This window comes from Cheilinus undulatus, linkage group 12 (assembly GCF_018320785.1).
Source record: "Cheilinus undulatus linkage group 12, ASM1832078v1, whole genome shotgun sequence".
NCBI classification, from domain to species: Eukaryota; Metazoa; Chordata; class Actinopteri; order Labriformes; family Labridae; genus Cheilinus; species Cheilinus undulatus.
In genome coordinates, this window is record NC_054876.1 from 48,523,403 (window position 1) to 48,548,750 (window position 25,348).

General features: G+C 38.7%; 3 protein-coding genes across 3 annotated transcripts in view; 2 read left to right on the top strand and 1 right to left on the bottom strand.

The window, feature by feature from the left end:
- Positions 1-3,027: 3,027 nt before the first annotated feature.
- On the bottom strand, positions 3,028-14,433 carry LOC121518865 (GTPase IMAP family member 9-like). The gene is made up of 4 exons (XM_041801534.1): positions 14,382-14,433; positions 9,586-9,624; positions 4,930-5,034; positions 3,028-4,381 (listed from the first exon to the last, which is right to left on the bottom strand). The coding sequence occupies exons 1-4, from the start codon at positions 14,401-14,403 to the stop codon at positions 3,621-3,623; spliced, it is 927 nt and encodes a 308-aa protein (XP_041657468.1). The 5' UTR covers positions 14,404-14,433; the 3' UTR covers positions 3,028-3,620.
- Positions 14,434-14,697: 264 nt separating this feature from the next.
- LOC121518440 (GTPase IMAP family member 8-like) lies at positions 14,698-20,486 on the top strand. Its single transcript, XM_041800748.1, has 3 exons — positions 14,698-14,736; positions 17,812-18,391; positions 18,711-20,486. Exons 2-3 carry the CDS (start codon positions 17,833-17,835, stop codon positions 19,466-19,468), a joined length of 1,317 nt encoding a protein of 438 aa, XP_041656682.1. The 5' UTR covers positions 14,698-14,736; positions 17,812-17,832; the 3' UTR covers positions 19,469-20,486.
- A 2,801-nt stretch (positions 20,487-23,287) lies between these two features.
- The window catches only part of LOC121518824 (A disintegrin and metalloproteinase with thrombospondin motifs 2-like), a 32,222-nt gene continuing 30,161 nt past the window's right edge, over positions 23,288-25,348 (top strand). Inside the window, exon 1 of the mRNA XM_041801463.1 lies at positions 23,288-23,444. Within this exon, the coding sequence (XP_041657397.1) occupies positions 23,357-23,444 (88 nt within the window). The 5' untranslated portion in view covers positions 23,288-23,356. The remainder of the gene's footprint in view (positions 23,445-25,348) is intronic.

Below are 25,348 nucleotides of genomic sequence, written 5' to 3' on the forward strand. Positions count from 1 at the left end.
TGACGTAGATAAGGCACACTGACCGTAGACCTAAAAGTGAACTTAGATGAGTAGAAATAAAGGTGCATTTACACTTTTTAAAATCAGTGTAATGACAGCAGGGGGACCAGATAACAGATGTTCAAGGCTTATTTACACACCAGCTTGTTCATTTATTCTGGGATAAACACGTCTGTTAATAAAAACATCACCATTTTATCTCAATAAAAGGGACAAGATACAGCAATAATCATGAATAAGTGCTCCTCCTTTGTTGATGATGTCATCAGTGCTTATAAAACATTCCTTACTCTGCCCTTGTTGATGATGTCATCAGAGCATACAGAAAATTCCATACTCTGGCTTTGAAGATGGTGCCATCAGAGCATATAGAACATTCCATTCTCTGGCTTTGAAGATAGTGTCATCAGAGCATATAGAACATTCCATTCTCTGGCTTTGAAGACGATGGCATCAGAGAATATAAAACATTCCATACTCTGGCTTTGAAGACGATGGCATCAGAGAATATAAAACATTCCATACTCTGGCTTTGAAGACGATGGCATCAGAGAATATAAAACATTCCATACTCTGGCTTTGAAGACGATGTCATCAGAGAATATAAAACATTCCATACTCTGGCTTTGAAGATGGTGCCATCAGAGCATATAGAACATTCCATTCTCTGGCTTTGAAGATAGTGTCATCAGAGCATATAGAACATTCCATTCTCTGGCTTTGAAGACGATGGCATCAGAGAATATAAAACATTCCATACTCTGGCTTTGAAGACGATGGCATCAGAGAATATAAAACATTCCATACTCTGGCTTTGAAGACGATGGCATCAGAGAATATAAAACATTCCATACTCTGGCTTTGAAGACGATGTCATCAGAGATTCTAAAACCTTTTGTACTCTGCCTTTTTTGATGATGACCGTAGATCTAAAAGTGAACTGGGTAAAAAGAAGCAGGCAGTGTCAGTGGTTAACAGGCTCTTAGTCTGTCTGTGAGTTTTATTATTGGTCACAGACACGACCACACGGGCTCATCTAAAGGCAGAGGAAGGGTAGAAACAGACTAAACGAACACTTTCATTTTTTTCACAAAAACATTTAACACTCATTTAAATATCATTAGCTCATAGCATAATTGCTAAAGTTATATTTTGAGGTTTTCAGAAAAACAAAACAGACTGAATCAGAGGTGTTAGGAGAGCGGAGTTAGGGTAATATCAAACAAAAAATTACTTTTGCAATTCTGCTATGAGGCTAATTAAATGAACAGGTAGGCTGCAATAAACACTAAAGTGGACTATATAGTGGACTATAGAGGACTTTGATCTCACTGAATGTTGCTTTTAAAACTGCAGAATTCACTTGAGCTTATAAAACATTCCATACTCTTCCTTTAAAAATGTCATCAGAGCTCCTAAAACCTTTTGTACTTTTCCTTTGAAGATGATGTCATCAGAGCTTAAAAAACCTTCTGTACTCTCCCTTTGAAGATGTTATCAGAGCTTAAAAAACCTTCTGTACTCTTCCTTTGAAGATGATGTCATCAGAGCTTAAAAAACCTTCTGTACTCTTCCTTTGAAGATGATGTCATCAGAGCTCTTAAAACCTTCTGTACTCTTCCTTTGAAGATGGTGTCATCAGAGCTTAAAAAACCTTCTGTACTCTCCCTTTGAAGATGATGTCATCAGAGATTCCAAAACCTTTTGTACTCTTCCTTTGGAGATGATGTCATCAGAGCTTAAAAAACCTTCTGTACTCTTCCTTTGAAGATGATGTCATCAGAGCTTAAAAAACCTTCTGTACTCTTCCTTTGAAGATGATGTCATTAGAAATTCTAAAACCTTCTGTACTCTTCCTTTGAAGATGATGTCATCAGAGCTTCCAAAACCTTTTGTACTCTTCTTTTGAAGATGATGTCATCAGAGCTTCCAAACCTTTTGTACTCTTCTTTTGAAGATGATGTCATCAGAGCTTATAAAACCTTCTGTACTCTCTTTTTGAAGATGATGTCATCAGAGCTTAAAAAAACCTTCTGTACTCTCCCTTTAAAGATGATGTCATTAGAAATTCTAAAACCTTCTGTACTCTTCCTTTGAAGATGATGTCATCAGAGCTTCCAAAACCTTTTGTACTCTTCTTTTGAAGATGATGTCATCAGAGCTTCCAAAACCTTTTGTACTCTTCTTTTGAAGATGATGTCATCAGAGCTTATAAAACCTTCTGTACTCTCTTTTTGAAGATGATGTCATCAGAGCTTAAAAAAACCTTCTGTACTCTCCCTTTAAAGATGATGTCATCAGAGCTTCTAAACCCTTACTTACTCCTTCTTTGAAGATGATGTCATAAGAGCTTATAAAACCTTCCTTACTCTGCCTTTGTTGATGACCGTAGATCTAAAAGTGAACTTGGATGAGTAGTAATAAAGGTGCAGTGGCACTTTTCTGCTTTAAAATCAGTATAATGACAGCAGGGGGACCAAATCACAGATGTTCAAGACTCATTTACAGACCAACATGTTCATTTATACTGGGATAAACATGTCTGGTAATAAAATCATCACTTTTTAGTCTCATGAAAACAGACCAGATAACATCTTTACTCATCATTAATCCAAACAGGAATCCTCCTGCTCATATTACAGCAATAATCATGAATAAACAGAACAGTTCATCATAGCTGAGGACTGGTAGGAATAACGGTGATGTAGACAAAAACATGACTTAAATCCAAAATAAAATAAAACATCTCCAGCAAACAATGAAAGAAGAATTGGCACAAAAAAAATCACTAAAGGTCAAAAAGTCTTAAAATATCACTTTATCATCCTCATCAGAATACACAACTCCTCACTATTCCCGTTAATATCTCTCTACTACAGTCTCCATTCCAAAAAAGTTGTAGTGCTGTGTCTAATGTTATAAAAACAAAGATTGTCAAATCTCATAAAACCATATTTGACTCATAATAGAACAAAAACAACATATCAGACAGACATTTTACAAATTCATGAAAAATATTAGCTCATTTTGAATTTGATGGCAGCATAAGACATTTAAAAAAAAAGTAGGGACGTTGCAATGAAAGGCTGGAAAAGTAAGAAGTGAAAAACAGCTGGAGAAGCATTTTGACACAAATGACGTTAACTATCAACGTCAGTCACATGGCTGGATGTGAAAGGAGCATTTTAGAGAGGCTGAGTCTCTCAGAAGTAAAGATGGGCAGAGGTTCACCAATCTGTGGAAAACTGAGTCTAAAAAAAGAAAAATTTCAGAAAATGCTCCACAAAGTAAAATAGACAGACTTTGAATCTCAGGATGGCTTCACGGGATCATGGACGATCATGGACGCAGCTACAGCAGTTTGATCAAAACTGGACATTTCTTTAGTAAAGAAGGGCAATAACCAGACTGAAGGATGTTCTTTAACATGATGTTCTTCTCCTGACCAAGATCCTGACTGATACTATTTCATATGTGCATTAGCTCTGATTGGCCCGTTTAGTCTATTGTTTTATTTTGAAAGGTTCAGTCCTTCCTTATCATCGTCTCTGCCCTGATAGAAGTGAGATCTATCCCTCAGCATTGATTCTCTCTGGTGTGCCACGTCCTGTTGGGCCTCTTCATTGTGTGATCTTCAGTTTCCTGTGGTACTCACAGATGTCCTCTAAGTGGTCAGTGTCCACGGTTTGCTCCACCACATGGCGAGTCGAGGCGTTCAGAGAGTCATAGTATCGTTTTATCTCCTTCACTTCCTCCTTCCAGCGACTGGACATGACTGGACGCCCCTCCTCAGCCTCCCGCAGCTTGTACTTAGCCTCTACAGCTCTGAGCTCCTCCTCCAGCTTCTTCCTGTAGAAGTCTTTAAGCTCCGCCTCCCTCTTATTCAGCAGCTCCACCACCTCCAGGTAGGTGTAGTTGGAGTAAAACCCCCCTCCATTGTCAGACACCATCTTCTCCACCTTCTCCAGCAGATCCAGAACTTGCACCCGATCGTTGGCTCTGTTGTTGTTAAACACCTGATACCTGTTCCCCGCCTTCCTCAGGACATCCAGCAGCTCAGGCCCCGCCCCCTCCAGCTGGCTCTCTATGTCTGCTCCGCCCACATCGTCCTGGGTGAAGAGGATGATTGTGTACTTCCAGGCGTCCTCTCCAAAGATCTCCTCCACCTGCCTGACGGCGTTTCTCTCCTCTCCGGTGAAGGGCGCCACCTTGATGACCAGCAGGATGGCGTGGGGCCCCGGGGCTGACATGTTGATGCACTTGGAGATCTCTCTCTTTACAGTGAGCTCAGGTAAGGAGGTGTCGAAGAGACCGGGGGTGTCGACCACGGTCAGGTGTCTGCTGAATACCTGACCAGAGTGTTTACAGCACTGTCTGCTCACTGAGGACAAAATACAGGAGAGAACAATTAATCAATGACCAATAATACAATCTATCAATCAATCAATCAATCAGTCCGCCACTCAGCCAGTTACTTAATAAACGGGTTTCTAAAAATTTGAGTATCATAAATGTATTTTTTCCAGTGATTTACTTCAGAAAGTTGAACTTGTATATTCTTGATTGATCTAGAATTTCAGATTCATTCAAGATACATCTGAGGCTGGTACTCTGAGTACATCCTGGCCTTTCAGCAGTGACCCTCTCTGGCTTACCCTCCTTCAATCTGCTTTGATACAAATATTAATAACTGCAGTAAAAGACTAAGTGTTCCAGACTGAAGTCATTTTTGTAGATGATCAGTAGTGATGGGAGTACAGTTAGATTAATCTTAAAGCCTTTTCTAACTCCCCTCTTAATCTGGCACCCAGCAACACCAAAAAGGTAAGCTTTTTTATATTATCATGATCCAGCAGGATCTGGATTAAACAATATAACTGTTAGATAAATCTGAAACAGGACTGGTCCCACCTGTGCTGTTAGACTCACCTGAGGACTGACTGACAGCTGCAGTGAAGGCATCTTTTCCCAGTATGGTGTTCCCACTGGAGCTCTTTCCTGCTCCGGTTTTCCCAACGAGGACGAGTCTGAAGGCTGACACAAGACCACATGACAGTTGAAGTCAGCGTTAATTAACTGCTTTTTTAAACCTAAGTTTGTATGGTTTAAAATCAGGACATAAACTTAAAACAAAAAGTAAGGCAAATTGTGTTTGGTACATTATTTCTTTGTTGTAACAATGCTTCTTGGTAATAAATCTTATACCATTGGAAAGCCTGTTTATCACCCTTTTAAATGATGCCACATTTGTAAGGAACATACATCTGTGGGATGAGCAGCAGAGCTGAGTATGTGGGTTGCGCCCATGAAAAATGTGCGAAATCTTCTCTGCCAATGCCAAACAGCTTATTTTGTTGTTGCTATTGACTCTTGTTTTGAGCTTCTGGTACTCCCAGGTGCTGCACCTGTGAGCGTGGGCCCTGCTACAGTGGTCAGTAGATGTCTGCTTCAAGAATCGGCACGCCATGTTTGACTGATCTGGATAGGGCCCGTTGGTTGGGCAAATTCAAGCTGGTGTTCCGCAAAACCAAGTCGCTGCATTGTTTGGAGTGAACCCTAGTACCATCTCCAAACTGAAGGCCAAGTTCCATTTAACGGGGAATGTCAGAGACAGGCCAGGAAGTGGGCGTCCCAAGAAGACAACACCCCAAGAATACTGTTTTCTCACGCTGTCAGCGAGAACTCTATCCTCCAAGATGACAACACTCGCCCCCACAGAGCGGGGTTTATCAGAGACTACCTCCAGAATTTGGGAGTGGAGAGGATGGGATGTCCTGCCAGCAGTCCTGACCTTAACCCCATTGAATACTTGTGGGATCAGCTTGGACGTGCTGTTGGTGCCAGAGTGACCAACACAACCACGTTGGCTGACTTGTGACAAATGCTGGTTGAAGAATGGGATGCCATCCCACAGCAGTGTGCGACCAGGCTGGTGACCAGCATGAGGAGGAGGAGCCAGGCTGTTGTGGCTGTGTATGGTTCTTCCCCACGCTACTGAGGCTCCTGTTTGCTAAATTAACAAACTGTTAAATTTTCAATATGTCTTGTTTCTTCAAACTTCAACAATCAAATTCACCAAACAAGAGTCAATGGCAGAATCAGCTGTTTGGCATTGGCAGAGAAGATTTGGCACATTTTTCATGGGTGCAACCCACATACTCAGCTCTGCTGCTCATCCCACAGATGCATGATCCTTACAAATGTGGCATCATTTAAAAGGGTGATAAACAGGCTTTCCAACGGTATAAGATTTATTACCAAGAAGCATTGTTACAACAAAAAAATAATGTACCAAACACAAATTGCCTTACTTTTTGTTTTAAGTACCCGGGACCCCCTGTTGCTGAGACTCAGAGACTGGTTGTTGTCACTTTAATGTCAGTGTTGGACTACAGTAATTTTGTCTCAGATTTTACACACTCTAGACTCTGTATCACAGAGCTCTGAGGTTCATTTATAACTCTAAACTGTTTTCCACATTATTATGCAAATGACATTTTTCTTTTATATTCCTAAATATTAATGCAAATGACAGTTCTGTTGTTGTGAATATGTGCTACATATCATATGTACCTCTGCTGTAAGATGAAACACATGCTCTCTCTTTCTTCCCTCATCATCATGATCAATATCAGCCCTCCTCTAATAAAGCTCCTCTCTGTGTACATATGAAACACTACAGACACATGAGTCAGACTTCACTGATAGAGACAGGCATTGAGACACTGGAGATTAAATGTTCTTGTTATCTGTCAGATATACTTCTTTAATGGTGGTAATTTTATACTAACACAAAAACACTAACTGTTAATGAACTGTTTAATCTGAAATAAAATAAAAAATCAATGAGCGTTTCTATTTCTCATTCAGACAAGTCTTCATCAGAGTATGCTGAGTATTTCTACATTCTCCTATAGAAACTTCTGTCATCATTTATGGTGTAAATTTTTTAATATGGGTAAAATCAAGCTAAATATGACTTTATTCAGCTGGAATCTCCTGGACTCCTTAGTTACTCATTTAGGTATCTGTTACAGCCTGTTATCTGTCTGTCTCTGTTTCTCACTGCCTCCATGAACTATATTTAAAGGTTTTTTGGGGGGGGGGGGGCATTTTTGTGCCTTTATCAGATAGAGGAGGACAGTGGATAGAGTTGCAAACAGGGTCAAGAGTGGGGAAGAGACATGTGGTGAAGTGCCTCAGGCCGGATTCGAACCCAGGCCGCCCGTGTACATGGGGAGCGCCTTTAACCACTAGGCCACCTGCTCCCCTGTATTTAAAGTTTTAATGTTCCTATCGTCTTCTATGTCCGTTCATTCTCAATAAGCGACAACGCAGAGATTCTAACATTAATTTGTTTCCCATAAGCATATGATATTAAGGGAATTATAAACCAAATAATATTTTAACATTGCGCACACCCATGGCTCACGTGGGTGACACAGAGACACACACAGCTCGCGCACACACACACTAACAGCGCTGACGCGGAGCTTTAAGGAGGAAAGAGTTTAGGTATTCTGAAACTTCTGTCCTCAACAGACTGAAGCCTGAAGTCTACCAACATGTTAGCGTGCGTTTCAGAGTAGGTGTGTGCGTGAGTGTCGCGTTTGTGCGTAATTGTTTTACAGCATGAAGGAAGATGAGGAAGAGAGGAGAGCAGCGCGTAAAAGACGCACAAACTGTCAAACGTAAGGGGAGGAAGGGGGAAAAGAGTGGCAGGGGGACAAGAGATCATGATGGAAAAATTAAAAACTGAAGACTGTGCACGAGTCCCAAACCACGAGTCCGAGTCGAGTCTCGAGTCTTTTGCGTACGAGTCCAAGTCAAGTCTCAAGTCACTGATGTGTGCGACTTAAGTGCGACTCGAGTCCAAGTTGCGGACTCGAGTCCCCATCTCTGCCATGAGTTTCTCTCCTTTTATGCCCATAGCAGCCAATGACACAGAGGGAGTCTTTGCAGCATGAGATGGTGCATTTACATGCATGAAGATCATTTTGCTACAGAAGGCACTGTTCTTCTTTTTGTACCATGAAAGAAAGTAGGGGCGGGACCGATCCGATCCAATATTGGTATAGGGTCCGATATGGACATAATTAATAGAGCCGATATCTGACTGACGGCGCCGATCCAAGTGACCAATCCAAATCCATCCTACAGTTTGCGGTAAACCATGAACGCACCGCAGTCTAACACGAGACAGTCTGTGTGTAACTGAGCTAGCATTAGTCAGGGATGTTCTTAGCGGTATAATTACCTTGTCGATTAAACATTAATCTATATTTAGAAAAGTCAAAACTAGTCTAAAGACGAGAGAACACAAAGAGGAGTGGGTGTGACGTTAGCCTGATCTACACAGTGTGGCTAGCATTGAAAGCTAGCGCCTTCGTTCCTCTTTGCAGATTAATATCCTGCTTTGATATTTGGCCTCTTTTCACTTCAGGTGAGTAGTCATACGTGAGCTTAACCCTCGACAGCCCACATACCACTTTATTTCCATTTACTACTTTGGAAAACTGTCGTACCGCGGTCTTCCTACGAGATGCTAAAAGCTTAGCCACTGTCGGGCTTCTCATTGTTTATATCCGCTGAAGAGAGGAAGGCTGCGGCCATTAACTGAAGCTCCAGCGGTCTCTAGTGGCAGGAGGTTCATTACACTTTAAAAGAGCAACATAGACAGGGATTTCAAGACCATGTTCATAAAAAATGATAAGTAATTAGTTTAACTGACTGTTAAAGTAGAAGTTTAACCTACTTGAGTTATGCTATTTAGGGTAAGAATTGTTGTTTATAACTTATACTCAGTTGTTGTTTTTTGGATAATGTTGATATTTATTTTTTAGTAGTTGGTCAAATATATTTGTTTGAAATACATTTAAATTCAATTCTTTTTTCCCAACAACAATAATAATTGTGAAAACAACAACAACAACAACAACAACAATATATACAGTGCTTAACAAATGTATTAGACCACCCTAACCCTAACCAAAGTAAGGTTAATGCCACAGCTGCCCTAAATTAACAGCATTGGTAATTACCAAAATCATTTTTTATCTTTCTGCAATGGTTAATACACCAATATGTAGAAGCTCTTTAACCCAAATGATATTTTTAATGCTAAAATAGAATTATTATTTTTATCCATGAATTTTCAAATTTACTGATTTACAAAAAACTGTAAAAATAGTTAAAGCACATTAATATTTCCTGATTAATATGTCAAATTATAGTTATTTACTTGCAACTGAACAGAAAAAAATAGTTTTAATGATTGAATGTTATGCTTGATTCATTTCTGACTTCTCAGAGAAGCCCAGTGAGCCGGCTCAAATTTGGGTGAATTCAGTTTGAAATCCCTCATTCCTGTTCAAAATGGTAAAACATGGAGAGCTGACTGAAAATGAAAGAGTCCGCATTAAAGCACTTCATGATGCTGGATGGTCTCTGAGACAAATATGACAGGTGGTCTAATACATTTTTTAAGCACTGTATATATACAATAATAATATAGTATGTATTAATATACTGTGTGTATGTGTGTTTGAGTAATTAATGTGCGATGCTTAATGAAGTGTCTCAGACCTAGAGGTTCAACCATGCTCCCGCTCCTCCCTCTTGGAGCTGCAGACACACAGAGGAAAAAAAAAACATTAAAATTCTGACGATCACAGGTGAGAGTCTGAGGGTCTGAGGAGGAGGAGTTCCTCTTCACTGAGCCAATCCAGGTGTGTTCAAGGTTGTCTTTATCATACCTGTACATGGTTATCAGGCTTCAAGTCAGCAGTAAAGCATTTATCTATCAGACCAAAAATCAACATAAAATTATATTCAAAATAATTAATTTAAAATAAATCACTGTTCATGAGTGTTAGTAGTAGTATCCTTTTCATTCAATTAAAATGTATCTTGAACATTTTAAATAGAAAATAAAATGACCAAAGAAAATAATATAATAAACAATGATAATAAAAGGCCAAACTCTTGATGATTTAGAACACAAGAACAAGTTTACAGTGATAGCAATCTCTGAAACTTGGCTAAGCGATAAACAAGAAGCCTGCGTTGAAATAGATGGATATGAGATACATTATATGAACAGAAAACAGTGGAAAAAAGGGTGGAGGAGTTGCAGTATACATTGACAAAACTTACAGAAGTAAAACTATTAAGAACATGTCTGAAGCAATAAACAATGTAATGGAATGTGTCACTGTAGAAACAGAAACAGAGAAGTCAAAAAATATACTGATAAGCTATACAGAACACCAGGATCATGTGTAGAAGTATTTAAAGAGAAACTATTGAGTATATTTGAGAAAATAAACAAAAATAAATTGTTTTTTTTGCATGTGGGGATTTCAATATTGACTTGTTAAATCCACAAGAAAACAATAACATTAAGGAATTCATTGACTCCATGTACAGTGTGAGCCTCTATCCATTAATAACACGCCCAACCAGGATAACTACTCATAGTGCGACACTATTAGACAACATTTTCACTAATGGAATCAGTGTGAAGATAACTAGTGGAATAATAATAAATGACTTGAGTGATCATTTGCCAGTGTTTGCAACTATCCAGACCTCCTCAAGGACAAACAAAGAAAACAAAGAATACAAGATAATAAGACTAAGAACTGAAGAGTCTATTGAATCTCTTAAATATGATCTGCTGAAACAAGACTGGAACAATGTCTCTGTTGGCGACGTAGACGAAGCCTATGACACATTCATATCAATAACAACGGCTCTCTGCGAAAAAAAAAAAACGTCCTCTGGTAAAGAAACTAGTGAAACACAAGCTTGCAGAAAAGCCATGGTTAACCAAAAATATTAAATGCATGCAAGAAGAAAAATTTACTGTATAAAGACTTTCTCAAGACAAGAACAAAAGAAGCAGAAGCAAAATACAAGACCTATAAAAATAAACTAACAGGAATTATGAGAACCAGCAAAAGGAGTATTACAGTAACTTACTAGAGGACGATAAAAACAACATAAAAAATACATGGAAGGTACTGAATGACATTATCAAAGAAAAAAGAAAAAACAATGATGGATACCCGGGTTACTTCATAACTAAAGACAACATATCTAGTACTGACACAACTGAAATTGTAAACTAGTTTAATGACTTCTTTGTTGGTGTTGGTCCTGGTCTAGCTGGAGAGATTGCAAACACTAGCAATATGAATGAAGTTGAAAGTAAAGCCTTGAATGTAAGTGAATCTATGTTCTTGAAGGGAACCAGTGAAAAAGAAATTACTGACATTTTTAACAAGCTTAAGAGCAAGAAGTCAACACTGCAATGATTTTGATATGTCGTTGGTTAAAAATATCATTGACTGTGTGGTGAAACGTCTCACATATATTTGTAATCAGTCTCTAAAAACTGGTGTTTTTCCCAAAAAAATGAAAACTGCTAAAATCACACCTATATTCAAATCCGGAAATAGACACATACTCTCAAATTACAGGCCTGTTTCCCATTGTCACAATTCTCTAAGATATTCGAAAAACGATTCTATACAAGGCTAGATGATTTCATCACAAAACATAATGTACTGTGTGAACAACAATATGGTTTCAGAGCAAAAAGAACATCACTCGCTCTTATGGACTTTGTGGAAACCATAACATCCACAATTGAAAAGAAACAATACGTATTAGGCATATTTTTAGATCTGAAAAAGCTTCTGACACAGCTGATCATGACCTTTTATTAATAAAACTACAGAAATATGGAATTAGAAGTCTAGCACTTTCCTGGATATCCAGCTATTTAAACGACAAAAATCAATATGTGCAAATCAGTAACAGTAAATCACAGCTGAAGAAAGTGAAGTGCGGGGTGCCTCAGGGCTCGGTGCTGGGTCCATTGTTGTTCATTCTCTACATTAATAATATATGTGAGTCCTCAAAAACACTTCAAATCATTTTATTTGCAGCTGACACTAACATGCTTTGCTATGGAGATAATTTGGAACAACTTTTGGATACAGTGGCAGATGAATTAAAGAAACTGAAGAGGTGGTTTGACTCAAATGAACTCGCATTAAATCTAGGCAAAACCAAATTCATAATATTTGGAAATCAGACAATTAACTCACAAAAGAAACTCATGATTGATAACATAGAAATAGAGAGGGTGAATGAAATAAAATTCCTTGGAGTCATAATTGACAGCAGACTATCCTGGAAGTCACATATACAGCACATCTCAGCTAAAATAGCTAAGTCAACTGCAGTATTACATAAAGTCAAGTATCTTATAAACCCGTCATCATTATACACCTTGTACTGTTCCTCCATTCTTCCATACATTACCTACTGTGTAGATGTGTGGGAACACATACAAAACAAACACAGAAACAATTTTCAAACTTCAAAAAAGAGCAACAAGAACAGTAAATAGCAGCACCAGCAGAGAACCATCAAACCCACTCTGCATCAAACTGAAAGCACTAAAATTCAAGGACTTGGTCAACCTCAAAACAATTCTAATCATGCACAAAGCAAATCAAAATCAGCTACCACAGGGCATCCAAAAGTTGTTTCAAAAAAGAAAAAATCAAGCACAATCTCAGAGGGATATGCTTTTTCAAAAAACAGCTGGTACGTACAAACGCAAAAACACACTGTGTATCAGTTAAAGGAGTTAATCTGTGGAACAACTGCAGCGAAGAAATGAAAACCTGCAGATCACTTAATAAGTTTAAACAAATTTATATCAATCTCATCCTGAATGGATACATAGATTTAGAACATAAAGCAATGTGCCTTTTTAGCGATGCACCATCTCTCCTTCTGTTTTGTTCTCCTACACATTGCTCCGAAAGATTAAATTATTAAAAACACAACAATGAAAGGGTAGGACTAGATAAGTTTTATCAACTTCATCCTACACCCTTTCGAACAAGGTATGATTATCTATGTTGTTACAGAGTTGTCTCTTTAATTATTTATTTTTTGCTGACTAAACACTTTGTATATTTTACTTATTTCTGTTCTTTCTTTTAACCTGTTCAAATAAACAAATAAAATGAAATGAAATGAAACATATTTGAGAAGGCGCAGGAGTAGATAAATGATAAATAATTGATTATCCAGCTCTGTTATTGATAAAAATCTCAACAATCACTGCTTTCATCAATAAAATCTCATTTTATTATCTTAAGCTGACTATTATGATATCATCATTACTAACATTAGTTTTCATTAAAAAAAATCTAACCTGATATATCTATCTATCAAAAATATAAACGTTCAGACTGATTTATCAGAGATCAATCAAAATCAACGGTTAAGGGAGCGCAGATGGCCGAGTGGTTTAAGGCGCTACCCACGTACGCGTCAAAATGATTCGCTTAAAGGCTCAAAATCTGAGATACAAAAGCCAAACTTAAAAGTTCAAAAGGTCAAAAGACAAAATAAGATGTTAAAATAATGCTTTTAAAAGGCATATATATATAAAAGAAAGTCAAAATGGTGTTTTTAAGGCAAAGATATGACTCAAATTTAAAATTAGGAACCTTAAAGGTAAAAATATGAGATGAAAGTCCGAATAAAAAATTTAAAAAGTCAAAATATGAGATAAAAGTAAAAGGTAATAATGCAAAAGGTCAAAACATGAAATTAGATGTTAGAAAAATGCTTTAAAAAGGAAAACACACAAAAAGAAAGTCACAATCATGTTTTACAAGCAGAAGTGAATTTAAATTTAAAATGGTGCTCCTAAAGGTCAAAATATGAGATAATGCTCAAATTAATACATTGAAAAGGTCAAAATATTCAGTGAAAAGGAAAAATAACAAATCGATGGTCAAAATATGAGATAAAAAGTCAAAATCATATATTAAAGATAAAGTCAAAATTATATAGAGTCAAAATTATAAGTTGAAAGGGCAAAATATGAAATAAAAAGTCAAAATAATGGATTGAAGCCAAAATATGAAATGAAAAACACAAATGTATTATTTTCCCATATTTCTTTTTATCTATTTTACTTTTATTTTTCACATTTTCATGTCTTTATTTGATATCATCAAGGTTAAGTTTACATTTTTATACTGGAGGAAATGTGCAGACCTCATGTGTTAGGGCCAGTTATGATAAGAATATGATATTAGCCTGTAGGCCGGGGGTTACTGTACCAGGGCAGGATTTGGCCCCCTGGCCTTGAGTTTGACACCCCTGGGTTAACTGTTTATACCAAGATAGCAGATGGCCGCCATGTTGTTTGGAACCGAAAGTGAAAGTGACTACATAAAAAAACTAAACAAGAACTTTAGAGGTGTGAATAAAAAAGTCTAAGCTTCTTACATCAAACTGAATCATTCTGTAGGGGATTAAACGGTTTAAAGTGTTAAACTCACCCTTAGGATCACTCGCTGCCATCTTTGTTTCTCTGTCAGTCTGCTCCGCCAAACAAACAAGCAGGAAACCTTCCACTGGAACAGCGTCCACTTCCTGCCTTCAAAATAAAAGCACTCTGGAATGGAAAAACAACGAGTTAGAGAAAAACGATCACAGATCTAAACTTTTTCATACCAGGTTGGCGTGAATAAACTGTACGAGCACACTTTTTTTGTAGAACTCGGATTAACAAGAAAAGAAGAACTATGAGAATTTATTTTGAAGGTCCGTAAAAAGTGCTTCCCGTGAATGTGTGCGACTTGATTCAGACTCATTTACTGGAAATCGTGTCACATTCCCTGCCTTTTCCTACAGGTTAGTGCATGTTGTCTCCTTCTTTCTTTCTTTTCGTTTTTAATTTAAACTTTACTTTACTGTAGAGATTGTAGCCTGTTCTTCTTGCATAATATCTCTGAAAATAAAACAAAGTTCTTTAAACTTTATTGCGGAAAAAGTTGAGTAAAAAGGACAGTGGGTTTATTTTACTTAGAGGCTAAATAAAGAGCCTAACTAGGACTGTTAAATGTCTTTTTCAGTTGGTGTAAATCAACCACCTTCACAGGCGTCTTTATGCATTATTTTTCAGCTTTTTGTGTCCGAAATTAGAATAAATATATCTAGTTTTATTCGGTTTGTTCACTTCAGTCAGAAAAAGGCAGGATGGGTGTAAATGGAGGATTTCTCTGATTTTATCACTGCTGACTCATGAACATGATGTTATTTTATCTTCTGAGACATTTTTAATTGATATTTATCAGTTTAAGTCTCGCATGGATGATGTTAAATGTTCTTTTAAAGAATAAAAGAGGACTTTCTGACTTTGATGGGTATAAAGTCCATTTTTATCTTGATTTTGTGACAGAGCAGACATATTTTGGGTTTTTAACCACAGTAAAGTGGCATGCAGCACAAACTATTGGATATAAACTGTCATTAAATTCAAAATAAACTGATTAAAATCTGTGCAGGCTGAGTTTTCACTCCTTAACCCTGCCTGTAGTTTGCCTTCTTGCGGTCTCTTAGGATTTATTGTTTTTATGAAGATCTGACCCAAAAGTGTCGACTTTAAATCAAATATCAGCCCAAATGTCAGACTCTCAGCATCTCAGGAAACAGACGGAGAGAAACTTCTGAATTTTTTACTGTTTGTTTTGACCGTCAGAGTAAATAAGGTGTGGCCAAGCTGCAGCTCTTTGACATCCGACATTTTATAAAACCCTCAGAGCGTCTGTGTGCAGAGATGGCATAAAGCAGTGGTGGATAACTGGCGGCCACATGCGGCCTCCTCCTCACTCAGTACAGCCCAAGATGGATTTAAAACATCAGAAATTGTGAAGACAACTTGGCAGTTAAAATAGAAATGTTACTTCAATGACCTGTGATTGTTTGTATATTTTCAGTTCTTGGTAAGACAGTAGGGATATTACAGGCTGTAGGCTAATTACTGCAGCAAAGATCTGTGATATGCAATATTAAAAGGGTACTGTAAGAGCTCAGGAAACACAAGAACCATCATAAGAACTACTGTAAGAATTTGCGGATGATGTCCTGATTTATTTAACAAAACCCAGCACACCTTTTCAAGCACTCATGTCGAATCTAAAAATTTGAGGAATTATCGGACTATACATGGAATATAAACAAAACACAATAGCTACTTACATCCCATTATCAGCCAGACCTGGCCATTAAAGAAAAATATGCTATTGACTGGGAAGAGAAGTCAGTGAAGTATCTGGGAGTTAACTTAGCTAAGGATTTAACTCTGCTAAAGGTAACTAATTATGACCCTTTACTGTCAAAGATAAAGTCTGACATTAGAAGATGGAATCTAATTCTCTTTATGAGCATTACATCCAGAGTGGAGGCAACAAAAATGAATGTACTTCCGAGACGACTGTATTTGTTCCAGACTTTTCCAGTGGAAGTCACTGAAAAGAGTTTATAAAGTGGGACAAGATTAGTTCAAGATTACATTTAGCAAGGAAAGAGACTGAGACTAAAACACAGAACCCTACAGCTACCTAAAATCAACGCGGGGCTTCCATTACCCTGCTTAAAAAGTTATTACAAAGCGGCACAAATAAAACCATTACTGATGCAACCCCTTATATCCTTTGAAGGCTATGGCTGGAGATGCTAGACTGAGGGAACATTTAAGTGAGGATATTAATCAGTGGTTGGATTTATCTTTTTGAATCTGGTCTGAAATAATAACTGAGAATGGCCTGAAAGCAATGAATGCATTACATGGGATTCAGATTTTCATCCTGGAAGGATAGATAACGGATTAAAAACTTGGGAAAGGGCGACCTATCACATTCTGGGATCTACTAAACAGAAAACCCCTGAAAAACCCAGAGAATGGGCCCTCTATAATTGCGATATAGCATTAGTATTAACCATTTTTGACACTTTTGACCCCTTTTTGATACTTTACCAATTTTTGTAAAATTTTCACCACTTTTCCTGAGCGTTTTACCCACTCTTATCCATTTTTGCAACTTTTTAACACCTTTTCATTGCATTTTTTTCAGCAATGTGCAACTTTTAAATCAATGTTTGCCACTTTTCACCCATTTTGCCACTCTTTAACCTCTTTTTGACACTTCCTTGCCCATTTTTCTCCTTGTGTGTCACTCTCTGATGCCTTTTCACTACTTTGCAAGGACATATTTTTTGGCACTTTTGATACCTTTTGCCTCTTTAACTCAATTTTTTTTTCAATTGTGTAGCCTATTTAGAACCCCTTATCCTCTTTTTGACACCCTTCTATCCATTTTTGCCACTTTTCTTCTATTTTTGCCACTTTCTGACCCATTTTCATTTCTTTTTTTGCACTATTATTGCTATTTTTAATCAAATTTTTTTGCCAACGTTACCCCTTTTTTATTTAAATATCTAATAAGTTATGACTGAGAAGTACATTTCAGTAAAAACAGATCAAATGTTAAGTAATTCTAAAACTATTTCAACAGGAATTGTTTGTGGAGTGCATTTATCAGCTGTAGACATTTAAAGCCAAAGGATACTCTTAGAACCACAACATCTTCTTTTCCTCCTTTTCTGAATTTAATGATCTTTTGGGGCCTGACAGGAAGCTTTGGGGGGCCTGATATGGCCCCCAAGCCACCAGTTGATGATCAGGCTCTCGATTATATGCTGTAGTGAGGGATAACTCTCTGCTATGAATCTCTCTGTCTCTCTCCTCTCTGGTCTCTGTATATTTGAGTCCTTCAGTCTTTATGTGACTGTAACTCAGCAGAGTGAGGCCGGGCTGCAGGCTGATGGGAAAATGGTTGTGTTTTTTACCATGCCTACTGAATAAGAACAGAGTCAAGTTTTATCCTGAAACGTCTTTCTAATAAATCTCTGGTCTTCTGTCTACAGCAGGTTGGGTATTGCTCAAACATGGCTACACTTCCTGTTCAAGAACCAGATCTCACCATCATCCTTCTTGGGAACTCTGGAGTTGGTAAAAGTGCTTCCGGAAACACCATCTTGGGTCGACCAGCATTTTTATCAAGACGAGCCTTCACTTCAGTGACAAAAGAAATCTCCAAAGTCACAGCGCTTTTGTTTGGAAAGAAGATCACCGTGGTCGACACTCCAGTAGTATTTGGGTTTGAAGAAACGATTACAACCTGGTGCCAGAAAAACCTGAAGTCTTCTGGACCTCGTCTGTTCCTGGTGGTGGTTAAAATAGATCGATTCACCATAGAGCAGAAGAATGCAGTAGAGGCAGCTATCAGAGTCATCAGGGACCAAAAAGCCAACTCTTTCCTGCTCTTCACCAGAGCAGATGACCTGGGTGATCAGTCCCTGGATGATTTCATCAATGCAGAGCCAGACGGTCCACTCAGACCGATTGTTGAACAGTTTGAACGAAGATATCACGTGTTCAACAATGAAAACGGAGGACCAGAACAAGTCAAGGAGCTGCTGGAAAAGTCGGGCCACCTCAGAGACCGTGAGTATTGGTTCCTTAGGAACAGCCTGTTCCTGGTTAAACCAAAATCCCTGTGTCAGAGTCCTGCTACTCAGTGACTGAGGAACAGCTAACGTATCATTTGCTCTGAACAGAGCCAATCAGCTCTGAGGCCTGGCTTGATGGCTTGTGTGCCATCTAGCCAATCAGATAGTGTTGTGGGTGGGACATTAGGTGAGACTTTAAAGTGTAAAAACAGCCAGAGGGGAGGACACACCTCACAGCAGGGCCAAAGTAGCTCACTTTGTAATAAATGAACATCCATTTTAATGCTCTCTTCTCTGTTTTTTTATTCCCTTAGTGAGAGGACAGCCTGCCCATCTTCAAATTCAGCCTGTGAATCTTCCAAGGAGGAGGATTGTGCTCCTCGGCTTACCAGGAATTGGAAAAAGTTCATCAGGAAACAACATCCTGGGATCAGAGCAGTTCAGGTCTGCTAGTGGCTTTAATGCGGGCAGCACAGAGACCACGTCTAAATCAGCCGCAGTGGAAGGACGTCACGTTACTGTGGTCGACACCCCTGGACTCACCGGGAGAACTCTGACTCCTAAGAAGCTGTTTGAGGAGATCATGGGGTCAATAAAGATGGCTGATCCAGGTCCACATGCCTTCGTGATCGTGGTCAAAATCGGTAGAATCTACGACATGGAAATCAAAATGTTTGAGCTTGTAGAGAAACTCTTTGGCAAAGATACTCAGAAGTACGTGATGGTGCTTTTCACCTATGGGGATGAGCTCAGGGGGAGGTCCATTTCTGATATGATCGATGGGAACAGACATGTTAGACAGCTGGTCTCCAGGTCTGCTGGTAGATTCTATGTGTTTGACAACACAAGGAGAGCAAACAGGATGCAGGTGATTGAGCTCCTGAATCAAATTGATGGGATTTTTAGAGCTAGTGGTGGAAAACACTACACTCCTAAAATGTTCAATAGTGCTCTAAGCTTTGAAATGAATGTTGCCATATGGTGGGAGAAACTTGGCGATTGGTTCAGGAGTTTTCTAAAGTGTTGTGATGAAAGCAACGCAGGGGGGATTGCCAGGGGTGCTGTGGTTTAATTCACTCCATTCAATTTGCAGTGAAAGTCTGGAGCATCCTGATCTTTGTGATGAGGATCACACTTAGAACAGATCAAATACATTTACGGAGAGAAAAGAGCTCAGAGATGCAGCGATCAGGATTTTTACTGTTAATACTGATCACCTTTAGATAAGATTAGGCGATACTGATCATTTTTAGTGTTTGGTAAATCTGCTGCTTTATTCTATTTAGCGTTGTAATGTCCTGTGACCTCCTACAGGGGGCAGTATAGCCAACAACATGCTAAGACTTCGTGTGTTCAACAAACTAGAACAAAAACCTCCTAAAGAGTCATGAATCCTGCCGACAACGGCAGTTATGCTTTAGACTATCTTCTTTGAGGACAGAGTCAGGGCACAGCTGGTCTCTGGGACAAGCTTTTTTTCTGGACAACAATAAAAGGAGACAGGTACAGGGCAGCCAAGCTAGAACGGAAATAGTCCCACCTTTCACAGGTAACCATAGCACAGAATTGTCACAGGATAAGTGAACATAAAGGCAGACGTCCTGTCATCGACAGACTGAAGCTGGGACTCTCTGATAACTACAGCTCTTCACACCGACACCCAGAATAATAAAGACAACCTGGATAATTCTGTAGGATTATGGGAGTAAATTCACACAATTATTCATGGGCTGAAATATTATTTAGCAAGTAGTCCAATTAATAGGAGGTAATAATTCTAAGAGCATTAAATTATTTTTACAACCGATCAATTATTTTTTGATAAGAAAAATAAATTCATCTTGTAAAAAGCACATTTATTCAAGGTCCTCATCAAAACCTGTATGTATATGTATATATTTTTAAGTATCATGGTTTTTTAATGGATTTTATAATGGTTTTTTTAATAAATGATGGTATAAACTGACTGAAATGAATGTGAGTTAACAATAATCAATAAGTAATTATGGTCAAATCTGACATTTCATGTACTGACTGTTAACGTTTCTTATTAAAGGGGACATATTCTAACCCTTTAAGACAGGTTTATATTGGTCTCAGATGTCCCCAAAACATGTCTGTGAAGTTTGTTGCTGATAAAACACTCAAGTATAGGATTTTTGTTTGTCTAAAGCCCCTCTGTTTCAGCCCTGCTCAGAGCGAGCTCTTTCTGTGTCTGTGGCTTTAAATTCTACTGAGCTGTCTGACTCCGCCCCTGACCACACCCCTCTCAGGAAATGGACCAAAGATAATCGTGTAATTTAACCTTGAAAAAGTGTTACCTGTTTAGGTTTCTGTTCCACATAACCATCAGAGAGCATGCTCAGCTGTCCTCAGTGTACTCAGCTCACCCCCCAGGAAAATCTCTAGATCAGTGATACTCAACCTGTGGCTCTTTTGTGATGATTTGTGGCTCTTTGTCTTCATTTGAAATCCCCAAGAAAATCTTAAAAGTGGAAACTTTGACCTCAGAAATGATCCGTTGCAAGTCCCATTAATCAGTTTGTTTCCCACACTTATACAGTAGGTTTTAATGATCAAACCTAATCATCAACCTTTATTTTTCTCTGTTTATTTCCATGCCCTTTTTTTTGCAATTTTGTCCCTTTTAACTTTTTTTTAACATTTCTTGCCATTTTTAATAAATTTCTGCTTTTAGCCAATTCTGACCATTTCTTTTAGCCACTTAAACTCATTTTTGCCTCTTTTATCCCATTTTTTCTCATTTCAATCAGTTTTAGCCACTTTTATCCTGCTTTTTTTTTGCATTTTCTCACACATTTAGGCTTCCTTTTGCCATTAAATGCCACTTTTCCCCCAGAGGAAGGAGAGGCACGGTTAGTCACAATAATCAATAGTTAGCACAAGAAGTTACTCAATAGATCCCTGGAGATAACTTAGAGGAGCCGATGTATCACTGTGGAAGGACGATAATACATTGGTGCAGAGGAGAGCGTCTGCAGCCTACTTCAGTGGAGAGCTTGACTGAAGATGCGTCTCAGATGTGCAGCTCAGTCTCCACGCCAAGGGGGGAAGGGAGAGCGCCTCGCGGCAGCGTGGTAAAGTCGTCCCTCAAACCAGCACACCGGAGCAGGAAGTCACCAAAATAAAACCAGAGAAGTGACGATCGCCACAATTTTTGCCCATAGTCACACCTGTAACTCATTTTTTTTGTGACTTTGCACCAATTTTTGCCACTTTTCACCCAGATTTGTCCATTGTTTGTCTAATTTGCTCCTTTTTCACCACTTTTTTGTTGCTCTTTGACCATTTTTGACACTTTTATCCCGTTATCATCAGTTTTAGCCACTTTAATCATGCTCATTTGCTATTTTTCCCTCTTTTTGCCACTTTTCATCCATTTAAGCTGCCTTTTGCCATTAAAAGCCACTTTTCCTCATTTTTAAACTTTTTTTTCCCATTTCATTCACTTTTTACTCATTTTTGTCCAGATTTTTGACCACCTGTGACTCAACTTATGACTTTGCACCAATTTTGCCACTTTTCACCCAATTTTGTCCATTGTATGCCTGTTTTGCTCCTTTTCACCCATTTTTTCACCACTTTTTTGCCACTTTTATCCTGTTTTCATCAGTTTTAGGCTCTTTTATCGTGTTCATTTGCTATTTATCCCCCTTTTTGCCACTTTTCGTACATGTAAGCTGCCTTTTACTATTAAATGCCACTTTTCCCCCATTTTTACACCTTTATTTGGCCATTCTACTTACTTTTCACTCATTTTTGTCCACATTTTTGACCACCTGTGACTCAATTTTATGATTTTGCACCAATTTTTGCCACTTTTTACCCAATTTTGTCCATTGTATGCCTGTTTTGCCACCTTTCACTTATTTTTTTGTAACTTTAATCCATATTTGCCACTTTTTCACCACTTAGACAGTGTCTTTTGCAAAAGCCTTTTTCAACAATTTGGCTCTTTGCTTGAGCAGGGTTGAGTAACGCTGCTCTAGATAATGTGGTCAGCAGTCAAAAAGTTCCGAAAAGGTGTAAAAAATTGGTCAAAGTAGTAAAAATAAGTGGCAAAAAAGCTTAAATGCAGCAACATGGTTTAAGTTGTCAAAAGAAGTGGTTAAAAAAGGGTAGAAAAATTGTTTAACTTGGTTAAAAGTAGCATGAATTAATAATTTCAACTCCAATTTCAAACCAAAAATAGCTTGCTATGCTTTTCAGCTCTTATTTAGGGAACTGTTAGCCAGGATGCTAACACCAATGCTACTGATCCAACACACATACACTCACATCATCAATAAATCGTAACTGGGCAGGGTCCATTCTCGGGGGTTTTTCAGGGGTCCAGGTCTGTAGGCAGGTCTGCTTACAGTACCTGCCATAAAGTTGTAGTAATACCGTATGGTACAAATTCCCACGGCACACCCAGACTTGCCTTAAGGCACACTAGTGTGCCCTGCCACACCATTTGGTCTAGTATGAACAAAAAGAAGCACGTAAACATACCGAGAGCTAAGGATCAGCTGTGTGACGCCATCTAGTGGACAATAGCTGCCCCTACACCTCCCGGAAGCATGTGTTTCATGCACGTTTCTGTGATAGAGAGACCAGCTGCAGAAGTTTGACCACAGATCATCCCTCCGTGCAGGAAAAGGAGAGACAGACAGAGAGAGGGGAGAGAGAGAGAGAGAGAGAGACAGAGAGAGGGGAGAGAGAGAGAGAGAGAGAGAGAGAGGGGAGAGAGAGAGAGAGAGAGAGAGGGGAGAGAGAGACAGAGAGAGGGGAGAGAGAGAGAGAGAGAGAGAGAGAGAGGGGAGAGAGAGAGGGAGGGAGGAGGCAGTGAGACGGTGGAGGAGTGTCTGCTTCAGTCTGCTCACCGCTCTCTCTCCGTCTGTGTGGACGGTTCTCAGGCTAAATCCAGAACTGACTCTGCCCCCGTCTGCCTGTCAGGATGGATATTTATCAGCATGGATTTATGGTTATTGTGGTTCTGCTACTGATCAACACTTCACTCTCTGTGATCGTCACTGACAGCCCAGGTAAGAACACTGTAAGTTCTACTATTGATGCTACCGTTAAAACCAGCAGAGACAGCTTCACTGAGAGATCTCCATTCACTCATACATTCAGAGGTCTTGAGAGGACGGACTCACAGCACTTCTATTTTCCTGATATGACGATAATTCAATATGTATTTGAGACAATAACTCCATTAATACCGATGAAAAACTGAAGTAAGACCTAAAATTAAATACATGGAAAATGACTTAAGACATAAAGACTGATATTTACAGCTGATATAGACTGATATTGACAGCTGATATAGACTGATATTTACAGCTGATATATACTAATATAAACACCTGATATAGACTGAGATTTACAGCTGATATAGACTGAAATTTACAGCTGATATAGACTGAAATTTACAGCTGATATAGACCGATATTTACAGCTGATACAGACTGATATTGACAGCTGATATAGACTGATATTTACAGCTGATACAGACTGATATTGACAGCTGATATAGACTGATATTTACAGCGGATATATACTGATATTGACAGCTGATATAGACTGATATTGACAGCTAATATAGACTGATATTGACAGCTGATACAGACTGATATTTACAGCTGATATAGACTGATATTTACAGCTGATATAGACTGATATTTACAGCGGATATATACTGATATTGACAGCTGATATAGACTGATATTGACAGCTAATATTGACTGATATTAACAGCTGATATAGTCTGATATTTACAGCTGATATAGACTGATATTTACAGCTGATATAGACTGATATTTACAGCTTATAACAACTGATATTTAAGGTTGATATAGACTATCTTTACAGCTGATATAGACTTGTTTTTGTAGCTGAAAATTAATTGCCCATGCAATTCAATCCTACTAATCTATCTTTACATCATCATTTGTCATAATTCTCCGCCTCTTCCAGAAGCTCCTGTTTCAATCTCTGCGGTTCATTAACTGAACTCTTCGTCTTGTCCACATGTACATCTTCATGTCAGGATGATTTATTGTCATTTTGAATTTCAGTGGCGTTCTGAACCAGAGCTGAACCCGCCTCCTTTAAAATAAGAACAGCGCCTGCAGTGAGTGGGTGTGACTATTAAACTCTCCACATGTCAGAGGCCGGCGGTTCACAATGTGAAAAACAGACAGAAAGCTTCAAACAGCTGGGGGAGAGAAGAAGCCAATCAGAGTGCAGCGTCAGCCCAAGGCTCATATGGGTCAGAATAAACCAGAGGACGATTTAACGAGACGGAGACACTCTGAGGTTATGATGAAATATGATCTGAATCCTTCACATTCCCAAACGCCACGGACGCATAAACACAAAGATTTATGGGAAAAACGTGGAGGGGAAAGTTCTGTGACTCAGAAAGAGGACAGAGGAACGTTCCAGTCTCTCTGCTGGAGAGAGATCACTTAGAACATCAGAAACATCAAGAACATCAGGAAATTCAAAAACATTAACATCAACAACATTCAGAACATTAAAAACATCAGGATCATAAAAACACCCTGAGAACATTCTGAACATGATCAGAACTCTGTTAATAGTAAACAGCAGCAGCTATCCATGGTCCCCCAAGAAGGTCACAGTGTCTCACACACAGACCATCTTAGTTTGATGATCTTATACCTGATTCATCTAGGTGTGTGATACCTGACCTGTGGTGCCAAAGCTATTGGAGCTATGACATCTCTTTGGGTTGTTCGTTCGTCCATAAATCCATCCATCTGTCAGGGCCGTTTTTGTGACACTTTGACAGATTGTCTTCAAACCATCAACAAATGTTCTTCCTGACTCTTTGACACACAGATTATATTTCAGAGGTCAAAGGTCAAGGACAAGGCGCTCATGTGCCACCCTTGTTGGTGAAAGCAATATGTGACAAATA